Source organism: Monodelphis domestica, chromosome 6 (genome assembly GCF_027887165.1).
Source record: "Monodelphis domestica isolate mMonDom1 chromosome 6, mMonDom1.pri, whole genome shotgun sequence".
Taxonomy (NCBI): domain Eukaryota; kingdom Metazoa; phylum Chordata; class Mammalia; order Didelphimorphia; family Didelphidae; genus Monodelphis; species Monodelphis domestica.
The window spans coordinates 230,522,747-230,549,189 of NC_077232.1; the positions used below are offsets into that span (position 1 = coordinate 230,522,747).

The window sequence follows — 26,443 nt, forward strand, 5'->3', positions numbered from 1 at the left end:
TCAATTGTACAAACAATCAAGCCATTCTCCAATTGATCAATGGGCAAGGGACATGAATAGGCAATTTTCAGTCAAAGAAATGCAATACCATTAATAAGCACATGAAAAAGTGCTCTAAATCTCTAATAATCAGAGAAATGCAAGTCAAAACAACTCTGAGGTATCACCTCACACCTAGCAGATTGGCTAACATAACAGCAAAGGAAAGTAATGAATGCTGGAGGGGATGTGGCAAAGTAGGGACATTAATTCATTGCTGGTGGAGTTGTGAATTGATCCAACCATTCTGGAGGGCAATTTGGAACTTTGCCTAAAGGGCACTAAAAGACTGTCTGCCCTTTGATCCAGCCATAGCATTGCTGGGTCTGTACCCCAAAGAGATAATAAGGAAAAATATATGGACAAGAATATTCATAGCTGCACTCTTTGTGGTGGCAAAAAATTGGAAAACGAGGGGATGCCCTTCAATTGGGGAATGGCTGAACAAATTGTGGTATCTGTTGGTGATGGAATACTATTGAGCTCAAAGGAATAATGAACTAGAAGAATTCCATGGGAACTGGAATGACCTCCAGGAGTTGATGCAGAGTGAAAGGAGCAGAACCAGGAGAACTTTGTACACAGAGACTGATATACTGTGGTACAATCAAATGTAATGGACTTCTCCATTACTGGCAATTCAATGATCCTGAACAACCCATAGGGATGTATGAGAAAGAACACTATTCACATTCAGAGGAAAAACTGTGGGAGTAAAAACACCAAAGTAAAAACAACTTCTTGAATACATGGGTTGAAGGGATATGGTTGGGGATGTAGACTCTGAATAAACCTCCTAGTGCAAATACCAACAATATGGAAATGGATTCTGGTCAGGGACACATGTGGTACCCAGTGGAATTGTGCATCAGCTATGGGAGGGGAGGGGAGAGAGAGGGGAGGGAGGAATAAATGATTTTTGTAACCAGGGAATAATGTTAGAAATTGACCAAATTTAAAAAATAAATTAAGAAAAAAAGAACTTCTGTCTCTACCTGAAAGATTTTTGCAACTTTTATCAGTTTAAAGCCAATCATTGTTCCTTGGAGAATCCAAAGGCTGGTAAATTTTAGATTCAGTGGTCTTAGCTTTGTTCTTGTTTGTTTTTATTTCTAGGGTTTTGGCTCCTGGTTGTCACTAAAAGAGGCACCCTAAACTTATGGTGGAAGAGATTGTAACTGGTTTTTTAAAAGGTGTTCTCTACTACATAATTTGATAAGACTTTTGATTTCTCCTGTGCACTGATTCCTGAGACACAGTGGAATGATCATTTAGAATTAGAGAACTTTGATTGGAATCTTAGCTTTGATAATTACTCCCCATGTAATCTCATTTAAGTCATTTATCCTTTCTTAGATTTATGGTCTTCATCTACAAAATGAGGGAATTGGACTATATATGTTCTCTACCATTGCTTTCATCTACAAATCCTGTGATGGCTCTATCAAGGCAACTTGAAACCCCTTATTGCTTACTATATTTTGTGAGTTGCTTATGGCCAAAGCAGTTCACTCAGATATCTAGACTTTTGCTGATAAGCCCATCCTTAACTTAGCTAGGCTGGCCCTCAGATGGAAAGCACCAGGTCTTTTTCTCCCTTGATCTCAATGTGATCTCAATGATCTCAAATACTTTCCATTTGGGTTAAGAGCTGTCCAACATTTTGCATTGCTGGAAAGGGCTTTGAAAATCCAGTGAGAGCATACTCTGGGGCCATCTCTAATAATAACGATAAACTGTGAGAAGTCACTTGAAGCAGGACAGTAACATACAGTTGGAGCTGCCTCCCTCTATGTGTTAAAATAAAATACTTTCTAAAATTATTGTTTTAATGATAGTAAAAGCCTTTATTCTTAAAGTCTTTCTTCCTCTCTCCCTCATCCCTCACCATCTTTGTCCTTCTGGAGCTCTGACTAGCGGTTACTTCTGACCAGATACTTCAATTTTATACTCTTTCTTCCCTAATTCTTCTTCCTTCTTCTCCTCTTTGCTTTGATTGCTCCCACTCGATCTCCTTCACTCTCTCTACTTAATTGTTCTCTTGCTTTATAAGCCTGGGTAATTCCCAAAGCCCTATGTCTTCTTTTCTTTTCTCTATATGACTTCCCTTAGTGGACCCTGTCCACTACAAGAAAGAATGTTAGTCTTAGAGGCAGAGGAATCCTGGGTTTGAATTCCGTTTCTGCTACTTACTGTCAGTGTGACCTTGAGCAAGTATCTTATTAATGCCTTGGGATCATAATTTCCATTTCTTTTAAATCAAGGTATTGGACTGTATTCTAAGGTTTTCTTGAACTTGTAGTCATATGATTAGTCCTATGGCTTCCACTTCAAAATTATCCTCCCAGTATCTGGATCTCATCTCACCAATGCACTATTTTCAAACCTTCCATGATTCTCCATTGCTGTAGTCTGGCATTCTAGGATAACTCTACTGTATGATGCCAACCTACCTTCCCAGAGAATTCACACTGCCTTTCCTCACACACTGTCTTCCATCTGTACTCAGTTCATCTCCTCTCTTGGTCTCCTCTTGAAACACTTGTTCTTGACATGGCCATGCCTTCTAACATTTTCCTGTTGAAATCAATGCATTACCTAAAGCCCCATGTTCAACGTTGCTCCTTTCTGTGACCTACCTGCTCATTCCTTTGTTTCTTTCCCTTTTCTTAGCTGTTTAACCTCCCTATACCCTTCATATGCCTTACCTTATACAAATAGGTACCTTCTATCCTCTGCTGGATGGTAAATTCTTTTAGGGTATTGCTTTTCATCTTTGTCTTCTCAGAACCTTGCATATTGGGTTTCATATGCTAGATGCAGGCTCAATTATAATGAATTTTCTTCAATTCACAATTCAATCCCATGACTATTATTTTCCAGGAGTTAAGATTCACTTTTATATAAGCTAATTAGAAAACATCTTATTTGCATTATGTATGTGTGTTTTATATGTTTAAACCCTTACCTTCCATCTTAGAATCAATACTGTTCTGGTTCCAAGGAAGAAGAGTTGTAAGGGCTAGGCAATGGGGGTCAAGTGACTTGCCCATGGTGACATAGCTAGGATGAATCTAAGGCCAGAGTTAAACCCAGGATCTGGCTCTCAATCCACTGAGCCATCTCGCTACCCCCTAATTTGTGATGTTTTTGAAAATAATCAGAGAGATTTTTAGGGCTGCCATTTTGCCTGAGTGAGCTAATGATATCCTAGTGCCTTGATGGAGCTAGTATGCCACAAAGGGTTCAAATTATATATAGCAAGTAGTTTACTCACTTAAAAGGACCTAGGTCATTATCTCATTAATCTTCAAGACATTCTTGTAAAGCAATTTAGAGAGCAAATGGTATTATCCTATTTTAACATCTGGTACGTGCATATGCTGTATCTGTGCATTATACAATTTCAGCAATTTACTCTTTTCTTTTTATGAAGGATGAAGGATTGAAGAGTTTTGTTTATTAAAACTGTTTCTGTTTAATCTGGTTCAATCCTTTAAAATTTGACCTTGAAAATTATAGTTGCTTAAAACTAATGATTTATGGCAGTTTTATTGGATTTTACTTCATTTGAAGATGAACTTGAATTCAGTTGTGAAGTACTTTTTAAAGTCTTTGAAATTGACCATTGGAACCAGGAAATAGTTATCTTGAGTTTTTTGAGGGAAGGTTCAAAGTTGGAGCCTTTTTAACTTAATTCATGTGCTTTAAGTTCTTTATCTATGAGGATAGCAGATGAGAACATAGATTTAAAAGAAGGAACCTTAGAAATCTAATCCATCCCTCTGATTTTACAAATGCAGAAAATTAGACCTGGAGAAATTAAATGACTCATCCAAGCTCTCATGAGTAGTAGGTAGTAGAGTCAGTATTCACTATACCCTTGTCTTTTGACTCTAAATTAAATCCTCTGAACACCATCAGAAACTCTAATGTCCCTTCCTGCTCTGGAACCTGTGATAATGTTATTTTTGGTGGTAAAAAGAGCTCTCTCTGTGCTTGGAATCTAGAGAGATATGAGTTTTAAATGCACCGCTGATGATCCTAAGTCATTTAACCTTGTCTGATCCTTTGTTTCTTGGAGTGTATCACTTGTATTGTCTACTTCACATGGTAGTTACAAAGACCAAATGAGATTATAGAGGTAAAAAATCTTATAAGCACCCCTCTTTCCCCTGAAATATGTATGTGCAAATGTCAATAGATACTTTCTTTTTCTTCACTTGATGAAAATGTATGTGTTTATTCTTTTTATGAAGGATGAGGGATTGGAGGTGGAGAAGAAGAATCTTGAACCTTGGAAGCTTTCCACTTTTCTCCTCCTCTTCAAAATACCTCTTTCATAGAGCTGCTCAAATACTTTCTCTACTCTCTCTCTTTATTGCTGATGAAATAAAGTCCATCTTCCTTTGCCCAGCCTTCAAAACCACCCATAGTCTGTGATCATCCTGCTTTTCTTTTAGCTTTCCTTAATACTATTTCCTTCTATGCATGTTGCATTCCAGCTAAATCACACTATTCTCTGCTAAGAAACACATTCCCTACATTTACCTCCCTCCCCCAAATCCTTACCTTCCTTCTTAGAATCAATACTGTGTATTGGTTCCAAGGCAGAAGAATGGTAAAGGTGAGGCAATGGGAGTTAAGTGACTTGCCCAGGGTCACACAGCTAGGAAGTGTCTGAGGTCAGATTTGAACCCAGGACTCCCTGTCTCTGCCTGGCTCTCAATCTGCTGAGTCATTCAGCTCCCCGCCCTACATTTATCTTTGTTTATGAAGTCCTCTATGCTTCATATCTTCTCCCTTTCCCACTTTGACTAACTCCCATCCCTTCTTGAAAGCTAACCTAAATGCCTCACATCCTTTTGGCTTGGTGGGAATTATCTTTCTTGGTTCTCAATATTAGTGGTTCAAAATTGAAACAAATTATTTAATTCGTGAAAAATCACATTAAAGAAAAGGCATTATTACCACCTGCTTTGCTACTAAACTCTTCTCTCTCCCCCTTCCCTCCTTCCATTCTATCCTCTCTTTATTCCTTCCCTTAAATCTTTTGAAGTAACTTGTTTCATAACTCTTTAAGTGATTACTTTGTATTAATGTTGATTCTTCCATGGAACGTGCTTTTGAGGTACCTTATCATGGCACTGGAAGCTATGCTAGTAGAATATAAGCTCTGACAGATCTGATGGAGCCAGAAGGGGTCTTATCTCCAACAAAGGAGTGAGCTCATGCCCACACTGATAAAGTGGCAGATCTTTGAAGTGTTGTGTATTAGATAGTTAACTGTCAGTCTTTGATGCTGTTAGACTCTATGTTCTCTGAGGGCAAGGACTATCTTATCTAAACTTTGTATCTGCCCAGCACATAGAACTGTATTCTATGTGTACACACACTAACTGCTTAAGAAATGCCTACTGAATTGAGTGACTCAGTGATGGAATGCGTTCTTTTATAAACCCCCTTAAAAAAAGGTACTTTTGCATTTTAAATTCAGTGAACTACCTCACTATTGCATCCTGTTATAGCTGTTACCAGGACAGAATATATATATGATACATTTTAATTTTCTCTTGAGCAGTGATTCCCATCTTAGTATGTCTAACTCCTCCCTCCTCCAAGGCATCCTTAACTAGCTCAAGGGATGCCATGGGTTGCTCTTTTGTTGTGCTTCTGCCAGCTCTCACGTTGTTTTTGAAGGACAGATGGGGAGAATTTTGTTAAAATCTCATCAAAAAAGACTAATAGGGCATTTGAAATCCCATTAAACATAGGATCACTATTTTAGAAGAGAAATTTGAGACTCCCAGGTTCTATTTTTTGCTTCCATTGGAAAAGAGAAGCAACCAGTTGAGTTATTTCAATACTGATTCTCTTTATGGCCATGAGCATTGGGCAGCTGGCAAAATGTAAAATTGGGGCTTCTATGTTCAGTTTAAGACATGATGAAATACTCTTATTTCGGACTGGCTTCAAGTTCCTTTTTGGAATATTCTCCTCCCTACTGCCCCACAATTGACTTCTTAAGGGAAAAAGGCGAGGGTGGGGTAGGAATACATTTGAGATTTTATGAGAGCTAGGCCTGTATAAGCTCCTAGGATTGTAAAATGCTGTATTATGAAGACCAAATTATAACCGAATGTTTTTCAGTTGATACAACATATGCATTGATCCTCTCTACTACATTATTTAAACACGACCTTTCAGAGGCTGTAAATTGAACATTAGACAATGCTGGCATCTTTCCAATACATACATACAGCCCATGTGGGGTCAAGTTTCAGAAGTAATAGAAAACAAAGGGAGTGTGTGAATACTGGTGCCTCAGTTCTCAAGGATAATTTTGCAGCACAATTTTCAAAACACAAAGACTGTGGTTATAGTATTTATAGAATGTCACTTGGGCACTGTTAAGTTTCTTTGAGGTTAGTTGAAACACCAATTTTACTTATTTCCATCCTTATTTTAAGAAGAAAATCAAAGACATATTTTCCATTATAACTTAGGATACAATTCATAGCATGTAGGAAGGACCTTAGAAATCATCTAACCTATTCCTCCTCATTTTATAGAAGGGGAAACTGTGACTGGCATTTTTCTCCCCCCTTTCTCTCCTTGGCTCCCCCCCCTCTCCTTCACACACACGGAATGAAGGGCAGAACCTAGATGTGAGAATCATCTGTCTAACGGTGATCATTGAACTCAAGATTCCTGACCATTTGAGAGTGAGGGTCCAGAGCATAACTTTGTGCTATCCCCACAATTAGGGAATGTAGTATGGGGAATGATTCAGTAATAGAGACTGAAAAAAAGAGCTGGTCAGAAAGCCTGGAAAAGAGATGAGCAGAGAAATGTTCAGAAAAAGAAGGTGGCCAGTAGCATCAAATTTGACAGAGGTCAAGAAGGATGAGGATTGGGAAGAGACCATCAAATTGAGCAATGCAGAGTTGGCTGGTGTCTTTGGAGAGAGCAGTTTTGGTGAATGAAGAGTTCTGAAGCCAGGCTGCAGGAGTTAGAGAAGTTAGAGAGAGAGAGAGAGAGAGAGAGAGAGAGAGAGAGAGAGAGAGAGAGAGAGAGAGAGAGAGGAAGTTGAGGCCATAAGTATGCTTTTTTTTTCCCTTCTAGGGATTGGGCTTAAAAAAGGAAGGTGAAGTGGGGAATGATGGCTTGAGGGCATACTAGAATTAAGTAAGGATTTTTAAGGATGAAATACACAAAGGCATCTTTTAGAAAACAGGGAAGAGGCCAATAGATTGGGTGGAGACTGAAGTCTAGAGGAAGAGATAACAGGCATGATAGTGGGGACAATCAGTCAAAGTAGACAGGAAAGGATAAGAACCCAGTTATATGTTGAAGAATTGGTCTTGAAGAGGGCGACTTCATCATTAGAGACTGGAGGAAAAAAGGGAAACTAGGGTTTTAAGATGAAGAGAACTCTGGTGATTTGACCCTGTTTTCTCAGGATTCAATCAAAAAATTATTAAGCACCTACTAAATGCCAGACTAAGTGCTGGAAAGAAAGTATGAGATGAGATCTTCTGGGAGCATATGCAATATTGTTGGAAACTTGAGGAGAGACGATAAGGTTTGGAATAGCTTCTTTGGGGGAAGCTTGATACAGAATCTAGAAGAGAGGAGTGTAGCAGTGTCAGCCCAGTTAAGATTAGATAATGTAAATTTGTAGTGAGCTCATTTAGTATGGTTCAGTGACTTTCTCTAACACTGCTCATCAGCAGGAGAGAAAAATGGAGGAGGAAGATGGTGGGAGGAGTCCAAGGCTGAGGCAGACATGTTTTGAGTAGTGTTAGGTCAGGGGGCAAGGAATTAGACAATAAAAAGCCCTTGTTTAGTGTCTAACTCTCTGTGACTCCATTTGGGATCTTCTAAGAAAAGATACTTGGATGGTTTGCCATCTCCTTTTCCAGCTCATTTTGCAAATGATGAACTGAAGTGAAGAGGGTTAAGTGTCTCAGGCTAGATTTGAACTCAGGTTGTCCTGACTCCTGGCCTGGCACTCTATCCACCGCACCATTTAACTGCCTTAAAACATTCTTTTTGTTTATCCTTGTAGGACCAATGACATAAATGGATCATGGCATAGTGTGTTTGACTGTGGTTGATCAGACCAATAGGAGCATGGAAGGCTCTACCACATGTTGGGCACAAATAGTCTGCTGGACATGTGGGATGGCTATGCCTCTAGGTTTGCCCATTTCACATTTCCTTTGTACAGCTGTGATTCTGCTTTGCTACTAGAATTCAGTGGCTTCTTTGATGCAGGCACACCATGATGTTTGGTTGGGTGCCAATATCTTCCATATCCACAATTGATACCAAACTTCTTAAGATAGATCCCTGGATGTCTCATATCACTTCTTCTGACCTCTGCTGCCTTGTACAAGTTCCCTTTAAAATAATCTTTTAAGTAAATGTATGTTTGGCATTCCAACAGTTTGGTTAGACCACTGCAATTGTGTTCTTTTTAGTAGAGTCTGAATGCTCCTCAGGCAGTTCAGCTCGAGAAAGAACCTCAGTGTCTGGAACTTTCTCTTGATGTCACCCCACCACCCATAAGTGTGTGACTGAGGTGGAAGCAAAGAGCAGGATTTCATAGGAATGATTTATAGGAATAAGGATATACTGGGGATATAAGAAGTTAAGTTAGTCTAAACTAGATCATCCCCCAATGGTGACATCCATTCTAGATAGAGAGAAAAAAAAGGAAAGCTTGAGATTAGTGCTAAACTGGCATGTTATTTCACCATTCTAATGTTGTCTTCCATGGTGAGCTGTAATAATTCACTCCTATATTTAAACTCGATATCCATAAAAACTCTTGGAATAGGGAATTCCTCTGAGATGTGACATTTGCACATTGTGCGATGTCACCACTCCTATAGCATAGACAACATTCAAAGCAATTGGCCTTCTAATAGAATGATCTCCTTGGGCCACCAAATCTTAATTTAAAAAATCCCACCTTTTTGTAATAATTATATTTCTTTGAGTATTTACCTTTAATAAACAGTCTTCACAGATTCATTCAGCAAATATATCCGTTCAGAGAAGATGAAGTACAATATTGTTTTAGGAAGCCTTCAAAGGCACCTTGGGGAGGTCTCTTTTGTAATTCCTAGTGGAATTGTACAAAATATTTCATAAAATGAAAATGCTTCTTACTGAGATTCTTGTAGCATATGGCATTTAATAGTCTAGCAGAATGTTTCTGCTGATCAACACCAAATCCTTACAGAGAGTAACTGCGGGGACATGGGCATGATTGGAACCTTGCCTGAACTAAATAATTTGTCTCCTGTAATTCTAGGAATGAGCTGAAATGGACTTTAATATATCAAGTATTATGATGATTAAGTTACAACTATTCAGAATTGAAGCTATGTATGTGCCATCTATGGGCAGCTGGATGGTACAGGGGATAGAGTACCAGGTCTGGAGTCAGGAAGACTCATCTTTCTGAGTTCAAATCTGGCCTCAGATACTTATTAGCTGTGTGACCCTGGACAAGTCACTTGACCCTGTTGGCCTCAGTTTCCTCTTCTTTAAAATGAACTGGGAAAGGAAATGGCAAACCACTCCAGTATCTTTGCCAAGAAAACCCCAAATGAGGTCATGAAGAGTCAAACATGCCTGAAATGACTGAATAACAACAACAAAACTATATTGTCTAGGAACTATAGGTACTCTCTGCTTAGGCTTAGAACTGTCCATCATCCACAGTGATTCTGTCTGCAAAGGATCCTTCCCGAGCAAAGCAGTTTCTTGTCTTTAGCCTTCATTTTTGGATATTGAACAACCATATTCTACATCTGGGTAAATTTTTTTACCTTTAATAGGCATTGATTATATACTTAAATGAAAACATAATAGTGGTAGAACACTTATTGCTTTAAGGAAGATTCTCTTTTCTTTTTATATAATTTAATATGAGGGAATGTATAATGTGATTGGCCAGATGAAGAAATCTGTCCCAATAACACAGTGGCTAGGACTCAGAAAAGTCATTAATATACACAGAACAGCAATCTAGACTTGAAAGAAAGACAGGTTTTCCAGCACAGAGTCAGCTTCATGGTCAGTTTTGATCTACTTCTGCTCTGTGCCCTTTAAAGTCAGGTTGAGTCTGGTTTAGCCTATTCTTTGGTGAAGCCTTGAGGCATGCCATATTCTCCAAATTGATTTGGCTTCTCAAGGGTCTTCTGGACTAAGGATTTCTACCCTGACCCTCCAATCCCTGAGACCATTATAGATCATCCGGAATTCATGTAGTTGCTGCTCTTGAAACAGACCTATGGGGTAGGTCTGCAGTAAGGCTGAAAGCCTGTAAATGTGGAGGCATCCAGTGTTTTGAGAAAGCCAAGCCAAGTAGAACATTGAATAGATGACGGGGCTCAGTCAGGAAGACCTGAGTTCAAATCTAGACTTGGATACTTACAAGTTGTGTGGCCCTGGGCAAGTCACTTAACTTCTGCTTGTCTTAGTTTCTTCACTGTAAAATGGGGACCATAATAGCCCCTACTTTCCAGGGTTCTTTTGAGGATCTAGTGAGATGTTATTTGTAAAGCACTTAGTAGAGTTCCTGGTACAAAGAGATATTTAATAAATCCTTGCTTCCTCCCTCTCTCTCTTCCTCCCTCCCTCCTGTTCTCCCTTCTTCCCTTTTTCCCTTTCTCCCTCACCAGGGACTTGCATCTCTTTGTATCTTTGGAAGAATGGAATGTGACAGGTCAACTGAAATGAGTAGAAAAAATGCTAGAGCTCTTTATTAGAGTTGTGCAAACTGCAGTAATATAACATAATTTGTAGGTTGAACATAATTCCATCCCTCCAAAGTAGTCTTTCTGACCACCAGCTCTTTAAATGCCCCAAACAGATAAAAATGAAACACCAAGCAAAATGAAAGTTTTCTGATTTGCTATTTATAGTATTTAAAACTTAAATGACAAAAGGCTCATACTAGAGAATATCCGATAAGAGTCAATTCAGCACCTACTGTGTAAGCCCTGATGATTCAGAGAAGAATAGAAACAGTCTCTGCCCTGAAGAAGCCCACAGTCAGTCCAGTGGGAGTGGGTGGTGGGGAGACAGTGTGGAAACAGCTATATACAAATAAGATATTTACAGAATAAGTTGGGGCTACATAGTCTCAGAGAAGACACCAATTTTAAGGAGGACTGGAGAAAGCTTCTTTCAGAATGTAGGAAGGGGAAATCAGCATATATGAACTGAGAGCTTTAGTAGACTATGATTTATGGTGTGGATTTCTGGCATTGTCAGCATTATTTGTTCAGCCTTACTTTGTAACCTTAAATTTTAAAATGTCACTTTGCTTACTATGACTTCTTTTTAGATTCTGTGTGTGTGTGTGTGTGTGTGTGTGTGTGGATGTGTACGTGTATGTGTACATGGGGGGAGTGGAAATTAAAGTATGGTTATATAGAAATAAATCATTTCTAGTCAAATATCACCAAAGAGTTTTTACCTAACTGAGAACATTTTTGCTGCTTCTACTGGTAGTTTGGCAGAGATTGACAGACCTTCCATGCCTCTTACAGTCTAACCCCTCTTGGCAGTGTATCGGTGAAAAATAGTCACTAACATCATAGTAGCAAGGTACATTTGTGTTTGTCATTGTTCAGACTGAAACCTGGTTGGTTCAAAGAGCAGCAAGAACCTTGGATCTAGAGGGATAGCCTAGTCAAGATTTATACCTCTTGTAACATCCCCCAACCCCTGCATCTGCACAAATCTCATTTCTAACATTTTTGTCCTAGGGCAGCCCTCAGAAATTTATTTTTCCCTTTCTTATTTCTTTTTCCAGATTTTGCCTTCATCTCTTATCCCTTGCATCCTTCTTAAAGTAAAACTCCTGATGTCAAGTTTGGTTTATACAGAGTTGCCCTGAGGGTGGTGGATAGGAGTGGAGGAGGTTATCCCCTCAGATCCCAATTCTTCTTTTGTTGTTTCTAATTCTTTATTTAGGGCCTATTTCAACAGTTCCTCCTTCTAAATTGGTGTACTGCCCACATTGTTCTTTTTTCTTCTCCTTTCTTTTTTGGTCCTCTCCAGTGTACCCTCTCTTTTCCTCCTGATTGTGTCGAGTTGTAGCAACTTTCTTTTTTTCCACTTTTTAAAAAATAGCTCCACATAGTTATTCTGGATCTTTTTCCTTCTTTAAGAGGAGATCCTTGGGTCAGGTCATTTAGTTATTTTCTCTGTCCTCATTGCCCCATGAACCATAGAGTTCTTTCCATTTGCAGTAACAAGAAAAGTATTTAAACTCTCCACAACGGTAGCCATGGAAGCTCTGGAATGGCTGTTGTATGTTCTTTTAACTGATTTTTATATTATATACTTATTCAGCATAATTGTTCCAAAGACACTTTGGGGACCTCTTCTCCCTCCAGCCTTTCTCTCAGTAACCTCTTCAGTTCCCATGTGTTTGATGATCAATTCCTTGTAGATGACTCATATATACGAGGCATCATATTTACATACATATGTATGTATGCATGCATATATATACACATGTGAGTATATATGCATGTATTTCTTTCTGTCCTGTCATCTATTATCTGTCACCTATTTTATCTGTCAAATGAGATACTAACTGCGAAGCTCCTAGCACAACGCTTGGCACGGAGTAAGCACTATATAAATATTGATTATTATTGTGGTGGTTATTATTATCTCCCCATTTGAATCTTGCAAGTCGCTTGCTCTAGGCTTTGGACTTGTATCCCCTGTGCCTAGAATGGTGGCTGGAGCATAGTAGTCACTTAATGAATCCTTTGATTGATTTTCTAGGCAAGGCTTCTGTATACCAGCCTTCTGGCAGCTTGCTCATAGAGCATCTCATCCTCATCCTCATCCTCTAGTGGGAATTCTAAATGATACCTTGGAAAGGTTATAGAATATAATGCATTAACAGGCAGTAGAGGTAATGGAGACATTTTGAAATATGTTATTCACTTCACCAGACATTTATTAAGCCCCTGCTATGTGCCAAGCACTGTGCTCAGCCCTGGGCATACAAAAAGAGGCAGAGCACAGTCCCTACCCCAAGCGGCTCACTAAATCTCTTCATGGCCATCCGGTGTCATCCTTGGCTAAAGACGGTGGAAATGATAGAGATGCATCATTCCATCTAACACTTCTATTCAAGCCCCTGATGGCAGGAATTTCTGCTGGAGCTGCCATTGAAGAAGGAACTAATGTAGATTATAGAATGAGATTCCTGTGGCATTTCAGAGTCTAGCAGAGGGTTTTTGCTGCTCCTTCCCCAAATCCTCAGAGACTAACTGCAGGGACATAGTCATGGTTGGAACCTAGCCTGAACTAAATAATTTGTCTCTTATAATTTTGGATGAGTTGAAATGTAAGGGTTATGATGACTAATTTTATGGGGTTTTAATTGAGTTGAATAGGACCGTTCACTGGGGGCAGGTATGGGGAAACACTTTTATTTTCTACCTGTATGTTTGGGGCAAATCACTTAATCCCTTTGGACCTCGGTTCCTTTTTCTGTGAAATGAGGGATGGGGCTTAGACTAGATGGCCCCTAAGGAGCCTGCCCAATCTAATACTATAGTCCTTTGAAATAATGTATATGCTGACCCAGTTGTTATAAGGCAAATTGATCATCATTATCTTGACTTAGAGATCCATACTTAGTAACATAATTTTACTAGGTCTTATATTGAGAAAACAAAACCTCACCAGCCTCATTTGGCTGTTTCCTGAGTCTTTTGTGTTTCAGTTCCCAAGAAACAGCACAACATTTAAAGAAAAGCCTTTGGGACTATTTTAATTGGTTGTTGTCATAATAGTGTTTTCCCTTAGGAATAAGTTAGATTATGGGCAGGATTAATTTTGAAGTGACTTTCCAGTTCAAACTCTGTAACTTGGGATTCACATTAGATATTTGGAGCCAGAAGCAATCTTTTTTCTTTTTTTAAACCTTTACCTTCTGTCTTAGAATAAATACTTTGATTGGTTCCAAGGCAGAAGAGTGATAAGGGCTAGGCAATGAGGGTTAAGTGTCTTGCCCAGGGTCACACAGCTAGGAAATGTGGAGGTCAAATTTGAACTCAGGACCTCCCAACTCTAGGCCTGACTCTCAATCCACTGAGCCACCTAGCTGCCCCTGGAAGCAATCTTTAAATAGGACCCCTTTATTTTATAGGCAAAACCAGAGCCACTGGCAGTTTTGCCTACCTGGGATTTGTACCCAGGTCCTCTGACTTGAAATCCAGTGTACTTAAACTCTGCTACCTTTAGGTCATCACATTAAATTTATGTCAGCAGGTTAAAAACCTATTTCTAAGCCTTTTTGAAATGATTCATAAGCTAAATTTTTGGTTAATAATAGTAGGATAGTATTAGTATGGTGTTGGGTGTTGGAAGCTGAATAGCTCATGGAAGGGGGAGTAATAGTGTAATTTCTAGGTTAAAAAAGGAGAAATGTAATAGCTACCAGAAAGAATTTTATTGAGAATGAAAGTTGAGCCAACCAATGGGCTGAAACCACATTTGTATGGGCTAGATTTTCTAGGTAGAGCTGAAGCAGTCAGAAGGCAGTTATTACCACGATAGTGGCTAATAGTGTATTAGTGGTTAGTGTAATAATGAGGTTAATTATTTTTCTCTGGTTTTACCTAGAACATAAGGCTTAGAAATCATTATGAGAAAAATAAGAGCCTCATCAGTAGTTATAGAGACTTATAGGAATAGTCATACTACATCTATGAAGTGTCTATCAACCTGTTGCTTCAAAGCCAAAGCAATGGACTTACGTTATGTGGAAGTAGAATTGGCATAGTAGGCACATATTTAGGAATGTTGAGCCAATAGTAACATGTAGGTCACGGAAGCCTGTGGCAATGAAGAAGGTTGAGCAGCAGATGCCATCTGAGATGGTAAATGATGCTTCATAATGTTCTTTGGCTTGTAAAATATAAGCCTAGTACAATGGTAATTGTGAGTGCCTGAATGATTTGTTTTTGGTTTCCTATGGTATGCTCATGGAGTGGTTTACCCTTGGAGCAAGTAGAATGGATGTATTTAATAGAGGTACTTCTAGCTGGGTGAGCAAGTGAATTCCTGTTGGGGGTCAGCATCCTCCTAGTTCAGGTGTTGGTGCCAGGCTCGAATGGTAGAATGTTCAGAAGAAGCTGATGAAAAAGAATCCTTCTGGAAGAATAGATAAGATCTTTTTGAGCCACTGGGGTATGATGTCCTTGGAATATCCCTTCTTGTATGATATCTCGTCATCATTGAAATATTGGTAGAGGTATGGAAATAAGTCCAATAGCAAGGAGGAGGAAGGAGTTACAATGGAATCATGTCGTACAAGCCACCAAGTACTTAGGAACAACAAGTCCACAGTGTGCTCTGGTGATTAGAACATTCCTATTTCTCCTCTTCTTTCTCCTCTCCCAAGAACAATTAATTTCATTATCACCAGATAGCCTTATACAAACCTCTAGGAAGGCACTTATCACTCTGTGAGCAGCCAGTCAGTAAATATTAATTTATTAAGTACCTACAATGTGCCAGGCACTATGCTAAACCCTGTAGTTATGACTCCTCCCATCCATACCCCCCAATACAAGTTAAAAACCAACATAGATACAAGCTAAAATTTTTGAATGGGGAGGGCACTGGGCATTATGAGTATCAGTAAGGAGTATATGTAGGTGTTACTTGAGCAAATTTTTTAAGAAATCAAAGAATTCTAGAGGTGGCTGTGAATGAGTTGGGAGTGCATTTCAAAGACAGATTGCCAGTCCTTTGCAATTTAGTAACTGGTCTTTCAGATTTACCATGTTCCTTCCTCCCAGAAAAAAAAATGGGGTGTAAGGAATGGGGGTTAAGTGACTTGCCCAGGGTTACACAGATAGGAAGTGTCTGAGGACAAATTTAAACCCAGGACCTCCTGTCTTTAGCCCTGGCTCTCTAAACCACTGTATAACACTCCCCTGCTGATACTGTTTTGAAAAATGCAATCACCTCCACAGCCTTTTGATGTGGTAGAAAAAGACTAGTGGAGATACTGTGTATTTCCATATTTTTATAAAAACATTATACATTCAAGTAGTTGTTTAGTTATTGGTTATTTAGTTGTTTTTCATGGGGAAAGAATTTTTGTAATTGTTTAAGGGTGTGCCAATATCAACCAATTGTTGCAAGAATCAAAACAAAAAAATGAAACACTCTCATATAACCCTTGATTTTCTTTTGCTTAGCCATGATTCTTCTACCAGTTCAGAAAACAATTTGCCTAACACAGAACTATGCTTACTTGCAGTGTACTATTGTAAGCAGAACTAGAGTTTCCAAGCTATTTCCACAGATCATTATTGTCATTAATATTACCTCAATTTATTGTAAAACTGCTGTGTGTGAGATCCAAACACTAGTAGAATTTGTTTGTTTGATTTTTGTTTTACCATTTTAAATTTAAAAAATTTTTACTTACATTTTTATCAGTTCACGGTAATTTTCTGCAACCCTTCTTCAGAAAAAAAATCAAAGCAAAATCCTTGCCAGAAATTCATGCATAGTCAAGTGAAACAAATTCTCATTTTGGCCAAGTCTCTTTCTGCATTTTGAGAGTTTAGCAAACTATTTCTAATGTAAATATTTTATGTATTTATATTTTATGTAATTTTTTATTTATGTAATTTTATTATTGTTAACAGCTGTTAACAATTGTTGGGGGTCAGCATCCTCCCAGTTCAGGTGTTGGTGCCAGGCTTGAGTGGTAGAATGTTTTATATAATGTATGTTTTGATGTTTTATATTTTACATATATGATGCATGTATATATATATATATATAATACATTTGTATACAAATATATATGCACATATTTAAATAAAGGCAATTAAAAAAAACCTCTCGATAATCTGGACCACATACACACACTTTTCTCCCTTCTCCCTTTTTTGATTTAATCCATTATTATGAATTTCTGTTTGGGATATTATATCTACAATTTTTAGTCCTTGACCTCTCTGCTGGCCAGTACCTTGAGCTCCACAGACCTAGCACTCCTGCTATGCTGTTCTCATTCCCTGATTATGAGCCTTAGATAGCTCCTCCATGACTGTTAGTTACTGTATGGCTGCTGAAGGAAGGATTTCTGTTTCTGATCACAAATCTTGTCCAAGGACTGATATTCCCTCTAATATGACTCTGGCTTTTATGGGTGTGCCACTTAGTTTTTCTGTGCCTCAGTTTACATATCTATAAAATTGGGGTAATAATAGCACCTTGCTCACAGGAATAATGTGATGATCAAATGAACTGACATATATAAAGCACTTTACAAACCTTATAAAGCACTTTATGATGCTCTCTGTTGTTGATTAGTTAGCTGGCTTAGTGGTCTGTGTTCTGGTATTCTTGGCATGCCTCCTCTTCCTCGCTCAGTCAGCTGTTTTCATGTTTACCTGTGCTGGCCTTGGCTTCCTTGATCCAGCCTTTCTACCTGCTTCTCCTTGCTTCCAATCCTCATTTTGGATAGTTTGATTTTTTGTATTTCCTTCCTTAACCCAAGTAGTATTCTGAATATATAGCCCAACTTGTTAGTGCACAGGCACAGACCACCTATCAAATATTTTTTAAAATGTCATAATTTTCATATTAGAACAGAAAAAGAAATGAATTGATCACATAGCAAAAGTGAGGTATAGCTGGGGAAAAACTGGAGTTCAGCCCTGGAATCTATAGAATGTTTTTTTTAAACTCCATGTTTTTTTAAAAATAATATTTTATGCCCCCAATTACATGTAAAAATAATTTTAACATTAGTTTTAAAAATTTTTGAGTCCCCAAATCTCTCCTCTCTTGCCTTCCCTCTCTCATCTCCCCCCCCCCACAAGATGTTAATTAATCTGATATAGAAAAATAATCTCATGTATTAGAGGAATACTAATGATAATAGTTAATATTGATAGAGAACTTTGGTGTTTGCAAAGCACTTTCTCTACTTTATCTCACTTTCCCAACAACTCACTGATCTAGATGCTGTTATTTTTCTCTGTCCTCAGAGAGGCTTAAATGAATTGTTCAACATCACACAACTTGCGAGGGTTTGAGATAGAATTCAAGCTTAGGAAGATTCCCTGTCAAAATTCATCAAAGTCACCGCCGTTGGATAGACATTGGATAGACATTTTTAAGGGGAGGAAGAAGGAGCAAGTATTTATTAAATGTCTGCTATATGTGAGACAGTGTGCTAAATGCTTTACAAGTATCAGCTCATTTGGTTTACATGAGGATATGGGCAAGAGTCACACAAGATGAGAAGGCATTGATGGGCTGTGATCTAAATCGTTGGAAAGATTCACATACCATATGGGTGAAATAGTGGATTCATTGTAATATACAAAAGTTTTAGGGGGAGAAAACCTTATTTCTTGTAGGCTAAGTATCATTAGTGACTCTTCTCCCAATACTAACCACAAGTGGTTTATGTGTAAATAAAATTAAAATTGTTTGTTTGACATGGCTTGGGGAATTTCATTATACTACATATAATCGAGGTTCTGGAGAAGGAAATGGCAAACTACTCCAGTGTCTTTGCCAAGAAAACCCCAAATAGGGTCACAAATAGTCGGACACAATTAAAATGACTAAAGAACCAAAAAAAAAAATAATTGAAATGTTTCCAAATAAGAGATAGGAGGATCATGGTCTTTTGTCATTCATTATATTGGGGGGTGGGGGGTAGAAGTGGAGAGGAAGGAAGACAGCGAAAATATCTCTTACCTCATATTTTGTTACTTTCCCCCACCTCACTGATGGTGAAGTATAATATTAAATATGAATTCTAAAGCTTGATAGCTAATATCCTTTGAATAATACTCAGAGGATGGTTAGGAATATTCAAACTACCTGTCTGACAGTGTTTTATTACATTTATTCATTATAAAGTCTGTCCTTTGGTGCCATACATGAATTGAGACAACCAGCAAAAATCCTTCTCAGGGGAAATATTTAGTGTATAGAAAAAGACATGTTTAACTAAGTTAAATAGGTAGCTGCTTTCAATTTACAAGATAATAAGAAAAATGAAAGAAATAATAAAATATACTAGAGCCAGAAGTTTGGAATGTGTCCATTATATTTGAGAAAGAAAAATATGGCAAATAAGTATGTGCCTGATATTAGTGGAAAACCCCAGAGTTTGTGAAGTAAAAGGAATTTAGATTTTATTTTAAGAGTACTAATAAGTTCTTACATCCCTAAAGGCTTGATCAGTCCACTACCCAACATATTTCAAGCACAGACAATCCTCATTATTTGCAGATTCCACATCTGTGAATGTGTCTATTCACTAAAATTTATTTGTAATCTCAAAATGGATACTGTTGGTGCTTTCTTGGTAATTCGTGGACATGGGGCAGAGAGGTGAAAGATTTGAGTCAATCAGTGTGCACATTCTCAGCTGAGGTCAAACAAGGTGATAGCATGCCTTCTTGTTAAAGCTCTCATGCTATAAACAAGTGGCTTTTTTTGGTGGTCTGTTTAGTGCTAGTTTCTCTCTTTTTATTTGTTTTTGTTTTGCATTTTTGTGGATGATTTTTCTATTTTAAATGGCTCCTAAGAGTAGTGCTGAAGTGCTACTCAGTATTCCTAAGCTTGAGAAGGTCACAATGTGTCTTAGAAAGACTTACATATGTTAGGTAAGCTTTGTTCTGTGTTCGGCATGAGTTATGGTGCTCTTGGTCAAGAGGTCAGTGTTAATGAATCAACAATATGGTACATCCAGGAAGAGGAAAAGGAAATTCACTGATCTGTACCTGAAATTATTCAGGAAAGTGCTAAATAAATGTGAGCAGGGGATTTCAGGGACCTAACCATACATTTTCCTTAGGAGCACTGTTTTGATATTCCTTAATTGTTTGCTGTGACTTTATAGACCATATTGTCTTCCCTCATTAGACTGTAAGCTCCCTAATGCAGGGACTTGGATTCTTTTTCTTATTTGTGTCACCAGCACTTTGCACAGTGCCTTGCACACTGGAGGCATTTACTAAATTTTTATTGAGTTGAATGATGAGAAAGAACTGTACCTACCATATTCTAGGCACAATCCAGGGTCTGATGAACACAGACAAAAGAAAGGCTTCTCTTGCCTTCAAAGACCCTACTTGATAGAATGGTGGAGAACTGGTGGAGGTAGGAAAGAATCAAGTACCTTGAAGCAATTTTTTGCCAAAATTAATTTTTATCAAAATCAAAGAGTTGTTAAAGCCTTTCAATGATTGCTTTTACAGAAACCACTCAGATAGAAGATCCCAGGAAACAATGGAGGAGAGAACAAGAGAGAATGCTAAAAGACTACCTAATGGTGGCCCAAGATGCTCTCAACACACAGAAGGAACTGTACCAAGTGAAAGAGAAAAGGCTTGCCCTGGCTCTGGATGAATATGTGCGATTAAATGATGCTTACAAGGAGAAGTCGAGTTCTCGCACAAGCTGTAAGTATACAGACGAATTTCCTTATTTGGGACCTCGGGACTTCATGTAAAAAGGGGAACATTCCTTGAGTTTATTGAGGATCTCAGTTTGAGTCTTTATTTCTTACCATAAGTGGGAAGGGGGTATCCTAAAGCCACACTTGAGGGAAGAATGTGCCCCAGGTTTCTCACTTCCTTAGCACCAGAAGGCTACACACAGCCTTGATACTTGAGGTCAAACTTTTCTGTTTTCTAGATCATGTGGCCGTTTTATAGTTTCACCCCCTTCTTCTACTTGACCATCATTTTTGGCCATGTCTCTGCTAATTATATTCTCTGCCAGAATAGAGAGGAGAGGAGGACAACATCCAGTTTTGCTTATTCATTAACAACTCTAGCAAACACACACACAGAGCTTATAAAATTAGGGTGTTGAAACTACTGATGATAATGAGGCTTTTGTTTTAGCCATGAATTGTATTTGTCCAACGCTGTGCTTTTCTCTCTTTATCTCATATGAAGCCTGGAACAGGGGTTGTTGTTCTTAGTCTTTTTTGTGTCCTGAACCCACTTGGCTAATGAAGCCTAGTGACTCCTTCTCAAAGATATGTTTTTAAATGGATAAAATAGAACATAGAGAGTTACTAAACAAGCCAATTACATTAAAATTAAGGACCCCCCCCCAATTTTAAGGTCACAGATCTCAAGTTAAGAAGTTAAAAAGCCCTTTTCTAGAGTTTTAAAAGTATCTGACAGCATCTTTTTGATAGATGTTGGAATATCTTTTTTAAAAAGAAGAGGACTTGGATAACTGAGGCCATGGAAGAATTGAATCTGGAGGGGTATCCTTTTAGGTGAAGAGGAGACACTTAACAGCACTATGATGTGTCCATTTTTTCCTATTAGAACAAATTTAATTCTTTTTATTAAAGGGCAATTTAAATTTTGGTTGGCTATTTGACCACAAGTTTTCATTTCTATTCCTTTTCTGAATAATGAATGCAAAAAAGAAAGTAATAGCCATAGTGATACTTGATGTCACTTTATAGGGCTAGAATTTCATTGAAGGGGGATGGAAGATGCTGAGGAAGAGATATCATGCTGCTTTCCCAGATGCAGACCAGAGATAAACAATTTCATGAGTGGCTGTGGCCACATAATTCATCCCATGCTGTCCACTTCTTTTGGGATGTGCTTCTGCAGACTCTGCTAAGGTGGTCCTCATTTGACACAGGGCAGAGGCAGGCCAGTACTTTGAGACTTTCTTAACTTCCATTGGTATAAATGTCAAGAACAGTTCTCACCCCCATTCTACCATGAGGCATCATTATGCATTCCTAGTGGAGGTTTAAAATGGGATAGTATCTGAGATATGGTTTTGAGTCTCAAAAGGTCATTTTTTTTCTTCTGAAAGTATTTTCAGGATCTTCATCGAGCACTAAATATGATCCTGATATCCTGAAGGCAGAGATCTCCACTACTCGGTTACGGGTAAGAATATTTCATGTTGTTTATTCATATCATAGATTATTAATGCTATAAGGGGTGTCATTTAGTCTAACCTCATTGTAAAGTAGGATTTTCCACCACAACATATATCACATCACATCAGAGACCACCCAGGATCTGCTTGAACTTAATGACAGGAAACTCACTACCTTACAAGGTACATCATTTTGATTTTGTACAGTTTTAATTAATTAGTGCAGCTCTTCTTTAAATTGAGCTAAATTTATTTATTAGCCTTTGTTCTGCTTTTTGAAGCTACCCAAAAAAACCCTCTTTTACACTCTAGCTATTGGGTATTCCTCCTCCTAATCCTTCACTCTTCCTTTCTCTGAGCAAAAAATCCTCAGTTCTTTCCACCATTTTGTCTCTAATTCTAATGCCTTCATTCATTTGAGTTTGCTAGTTTCCCTAATCAATTGTGGCAGACAGAACTTGACAGAAGATTCCATATGTCTGACAATGCAGAGTCTATAGTAAAACTATTGCCTCCTTTGATCTTGCCGCTCTTGTTGTTTATTTGTTTTCAGTCATGTTTGACTCTTTGTGACCGCATTTGGGATTTTCTTGGCAAAGATACTGGAGTGACTTGCCATTTCTTTCTCCAGCTGATTTTATTGATGAAGAAACTAAGGCAGGCAAGGTTAAGTGAACTGTCCAGGGCCACATAACTAGTAATGTCTGAGGTGAGATTTGAACTTGGGAAGATGAGTCTTCCTGCTCAAGGCCTGACAGTCAATCCACTAAGACACCAAACTCCCCTAAACGTGCCTCTATACTTCTGTTAAAATGAACACTGTCAGAGGCTAGATTTCAGACAAACTCATTGCATGTGTCTTAAGTTGAGGTTCTGAGCAACCAAATCTCTAGCTAGGTCTTTTTAAAAAAATAAACAAACTGGTCATAAAGTAAATATTTCCCATTCTGTACTTCTGCTATTGTTTGTTTTGTTTTAAGTCACTGAAGGTACATAGCGACATCTTCCCTGAGTCTTTTTTCCCCTTAAATAATAAAGACAGAAATTATACTAACACAAATGCTTAATTGTGAATTTTTAGTACTTGTAGCTGGTAGGAATCCTAATGACCATCTGGTCCAGCATCTTCATTTTATTTATTTATTTGTTTGTTTATTTATTAATTTTAGTTTTTTCTTTATTTTATTCCAATAATAAATTTTCACATAAGCTTTCAATGGCTTTTTGCTTCATGTTGTCTACCTTCCCTCTTCCATTCCCCTTGCAAGAATTGACAAGCAATTCCACTGGGTTATAGATGTATTATCACACAAAACATATTTCTCTATTATTCATTTTTCTAAGTAAATAATCTTATAAAACCAAAACCCCAAATCATCTACCCAAATCAACATATTCATTTTAAAGAGTAGGAAACAAGTCCTAAAAGCAGGTGATTACTTTCCCCCGCATATCTTGGCTTCTGGTCTTTTTATCATCACACCATCTTCTTTCCTCAGTTAGTCTATTCTGGGGTCCATTCTCATCAGCTGGCACCACCTCCTCCTCGTCTGACTAGCTCCTTCCATTTTCCCAACTCTTTCCTACTACAGATAAATAGGAAGAGAGCAATACTCTACCCTCCACCCCCTTTAGGCAGTTCCAGAAACTCTAGAGATAAATTCATACAAAGAGCCCTTTGATGAAGTCTACTATAAAATGAAGATCATCATCGCACCTGCCTCTCAGGATTATTATAAGGATCAAGTGGGATAATATTTGGTAAAGTGCTTAGCATAATGCCCAGCACATAGTCGGTGCTTAATAAAGGCTTATTCTTTTCCTCTCATCAAATGTAAAGCCCTTTGCTACTAATAGTTTGAAACAATGATTTCAAACTCCAAAAGAAACAAGAGGCCACTAATCCCTGGATAGGGATCCCTGTGGGATAGTTTTAGCTTCTATTGGGCTTTTAACTTTTATGACACTATCTTTAAAAAAAAAAAGTTTTCTTCATGTATTTTGGTTTTTGCAACCTAAAAATTTGCCAGTAATCACCATTCCTCATATACAATTGTACTTTCTCTTAGAAAAATAAAAAAATTCAACAAAACCTTTTACAGAAATCATGCCTGACATTAGAACCAGAAGGGATGTAGTGGTGGTGATGGTGGAGGGGAATCTAATCCAACCTTTTCATTTTTCAAATAAAAGAGAAGCCTCGTAGAATTTAAAGGGCACATAGATGCTAATACCTAAGCTAGGATTTGAACCCAGATTCTCAAACCTCAGATCTGGGATTCCTTCCCCTGCTTTTTCTTTAAAATAAAATATATATATATTTGAAAATGAAAATGGTGACAGAGTTAGTCTTGGGCACTAGAACAGGTGTTCTTAATCTGGGACTCTGTGATTAAAAAAAAATTCATATGTTTTTCAAAGTAATTGGTTTCCTTCTTAAATCCCATGTGTTTTATTTTATACATTTTAAAACATTTTGAGGACACATTTGGCCTCACAAGGCTGCCTGAAGAGTCCATGATGCAAAAATCAGTAGGAACTCCTGCCCTAGGGTATCACATTCCCTTTCATCTCTTGAACAACTTTCCTTTCCTCCCTCCTTAAAAGAAAAAAAGTGTGTTCTTTCTAGATCTAGCACCAATATTAATCACTGTTTTGGATCTTATTTCTGTTCTCTAGTGCCATGTGCAATTATAATATCACTGGAGCATAGATATGTTGTTCTCTCGGTTCTACTTTCCTTGTTCCATATCTATAAATCTTCCCATTTTTTCATGAAATTCCCCATATTATTGTGACTTATAGGATACTTATGGATTTATGGCATTCTTTAATATTCATCATTAATTTTGTGCCAGTTTGTATTTAAATGTTTGTCAGACATTTCTATACAGTTACATTAATTCCTTTTGTCATTTTGCTCTGCCTTTCTTTTATGGTCATTGGAACTTTTCATAATTATATAGTCAATTTGATTTTAACTCCATCCATCCCTTGTGACCCCTATTCTATTTTAGGATACCTGTGCATGAGACTATCCTTTCTCCAACTTTTTATGAGGAAAAATCAAGCTACTGTTTGTTGCTATGGGAGAAATGAGACAGATGTTATCATATGGGAGGAATGTCCTGTTATCTTTATTACTACACTAATTCAATAAATACTTTTACTTTAAGTATGTCCCCTGTTCATTAGTAAAATTTAACACACTGGTAGAAGCCTGAGAGCTATGATTTGGAAAGAATTCTAGCTCACAAATATGTAGAGCTTTCTGTGTGCTCCAGTTACCACATTGAAAAGTTCCTTCTGTATCTCTTTAATTTTCCTGCAAGCACTGTGTGTGGTGTAATAGAGCACTGGCCAGTAAGTCAGTACAGGAATAGTTTTTGATCTTGGCGCTAACATATGGTGGTTGGACAAATCACCTAATCTTGCTAAGCATTGGCTCCCTTATCTATCAATTTTTAAATAATATCTGTAAAAGGAAAGTATAAAATTATTTTAAATTCCACCTTTATATTTATAGAAACTTTAGAGATGGTACAAGAAAAAGGAAGAATGGTTGGAGATATATTTGTAGGACTATTAAAGACTGTAGACTCCTTTTACAAAGGCAGGAGTGGAGAGAAGTAGTAGAATAGGAAAAAAAAAGGAGGGGTAGGGGGAGAGATGTTTTGAGGTTAAGACTGGCTGATAGAAATTGTTCTCATTATATACATGCCCTGATAGTCAAGATATTCATTGAGACTATAGATGTCTAAGTTATTACCCATGATCACTGCCTTTTGGAATGTTGATTAACCACCATTTCAAGTTATCAACTTTATATGTGTTGCTCTCAACCAAATAGTCCAATATAAGAGAAATTACTTTGTTATCATGTTTTTGCTTTTGACTACAGTAGATGTGGCCGGAGGAATATTGCCCCAGGTGCAAATATAATCAAGCTTAGAATGATAGCTTTTCAAAAAAGTTTTTAAAAAAAAGGGTCAAATGCAAAGCATCAAAGAAACTACTTTGCTGGTTTTCCTTTGAATTATTTTATTGGTTCAGAATTATAACAGTGTTCTAAATTTGGTCACTAGATTTTCTTTTCCACTGACATTTCTTTTAAGACCTTAGGATGTCTTTTAATCATAACATAGGTTTGAGACCTCACGTTCTTCTAGTCCCTTTACCAAAATTCCTTACTTAGAATCATCCTGGTAGAAATTTCCATTATTGACCAGATCCAAATCCCAATAGGTAGGGGCAGCTGTGGATTATTATACTAAATTTTGTTATTACATATAATTATATAATATATTATATTAAATATATCTATCAATTATTAGTGAATAGAAAGCCAAGACTGGAATCAAGAGGATCAGAGTTCAAATGTAGCTTCAGACACACTTCCTAGCTGTGTGATCCTGGGCAAGTCACTTAATCC

The 26,443-nt window shown here is 37.7% G+C and overlaps 1 protein-coding gene across 3 annotated transcripts in view; it reads left to right on the forward strand.

The window, feature by feature from the left end:
* WWC2 (WW and C2 domain containing 2) overlaps positions 1–26,443 on the forward strand; it is a 253,145-nt gene that overhangs the window by 107,426 nt on the left and 119,276 nt on the right. For all 3 annotated transcript variants that reach the window (XM_007496082.3, XM_001364404.4, XM_007496083.3), the window contains exons 3-4: positions 20,346–20,549; positions 21,943–22,019. In XM_007496082.3, coding sequence (XP_007496144.1) covers positions 20,346–20,549; positions 21,943–22,019 — 281 coding nt within the window. The remainder of the gene's footprint in view (positions 1–20,345; positions 20,550–21,942; positions 22,020–26,443) is intronic.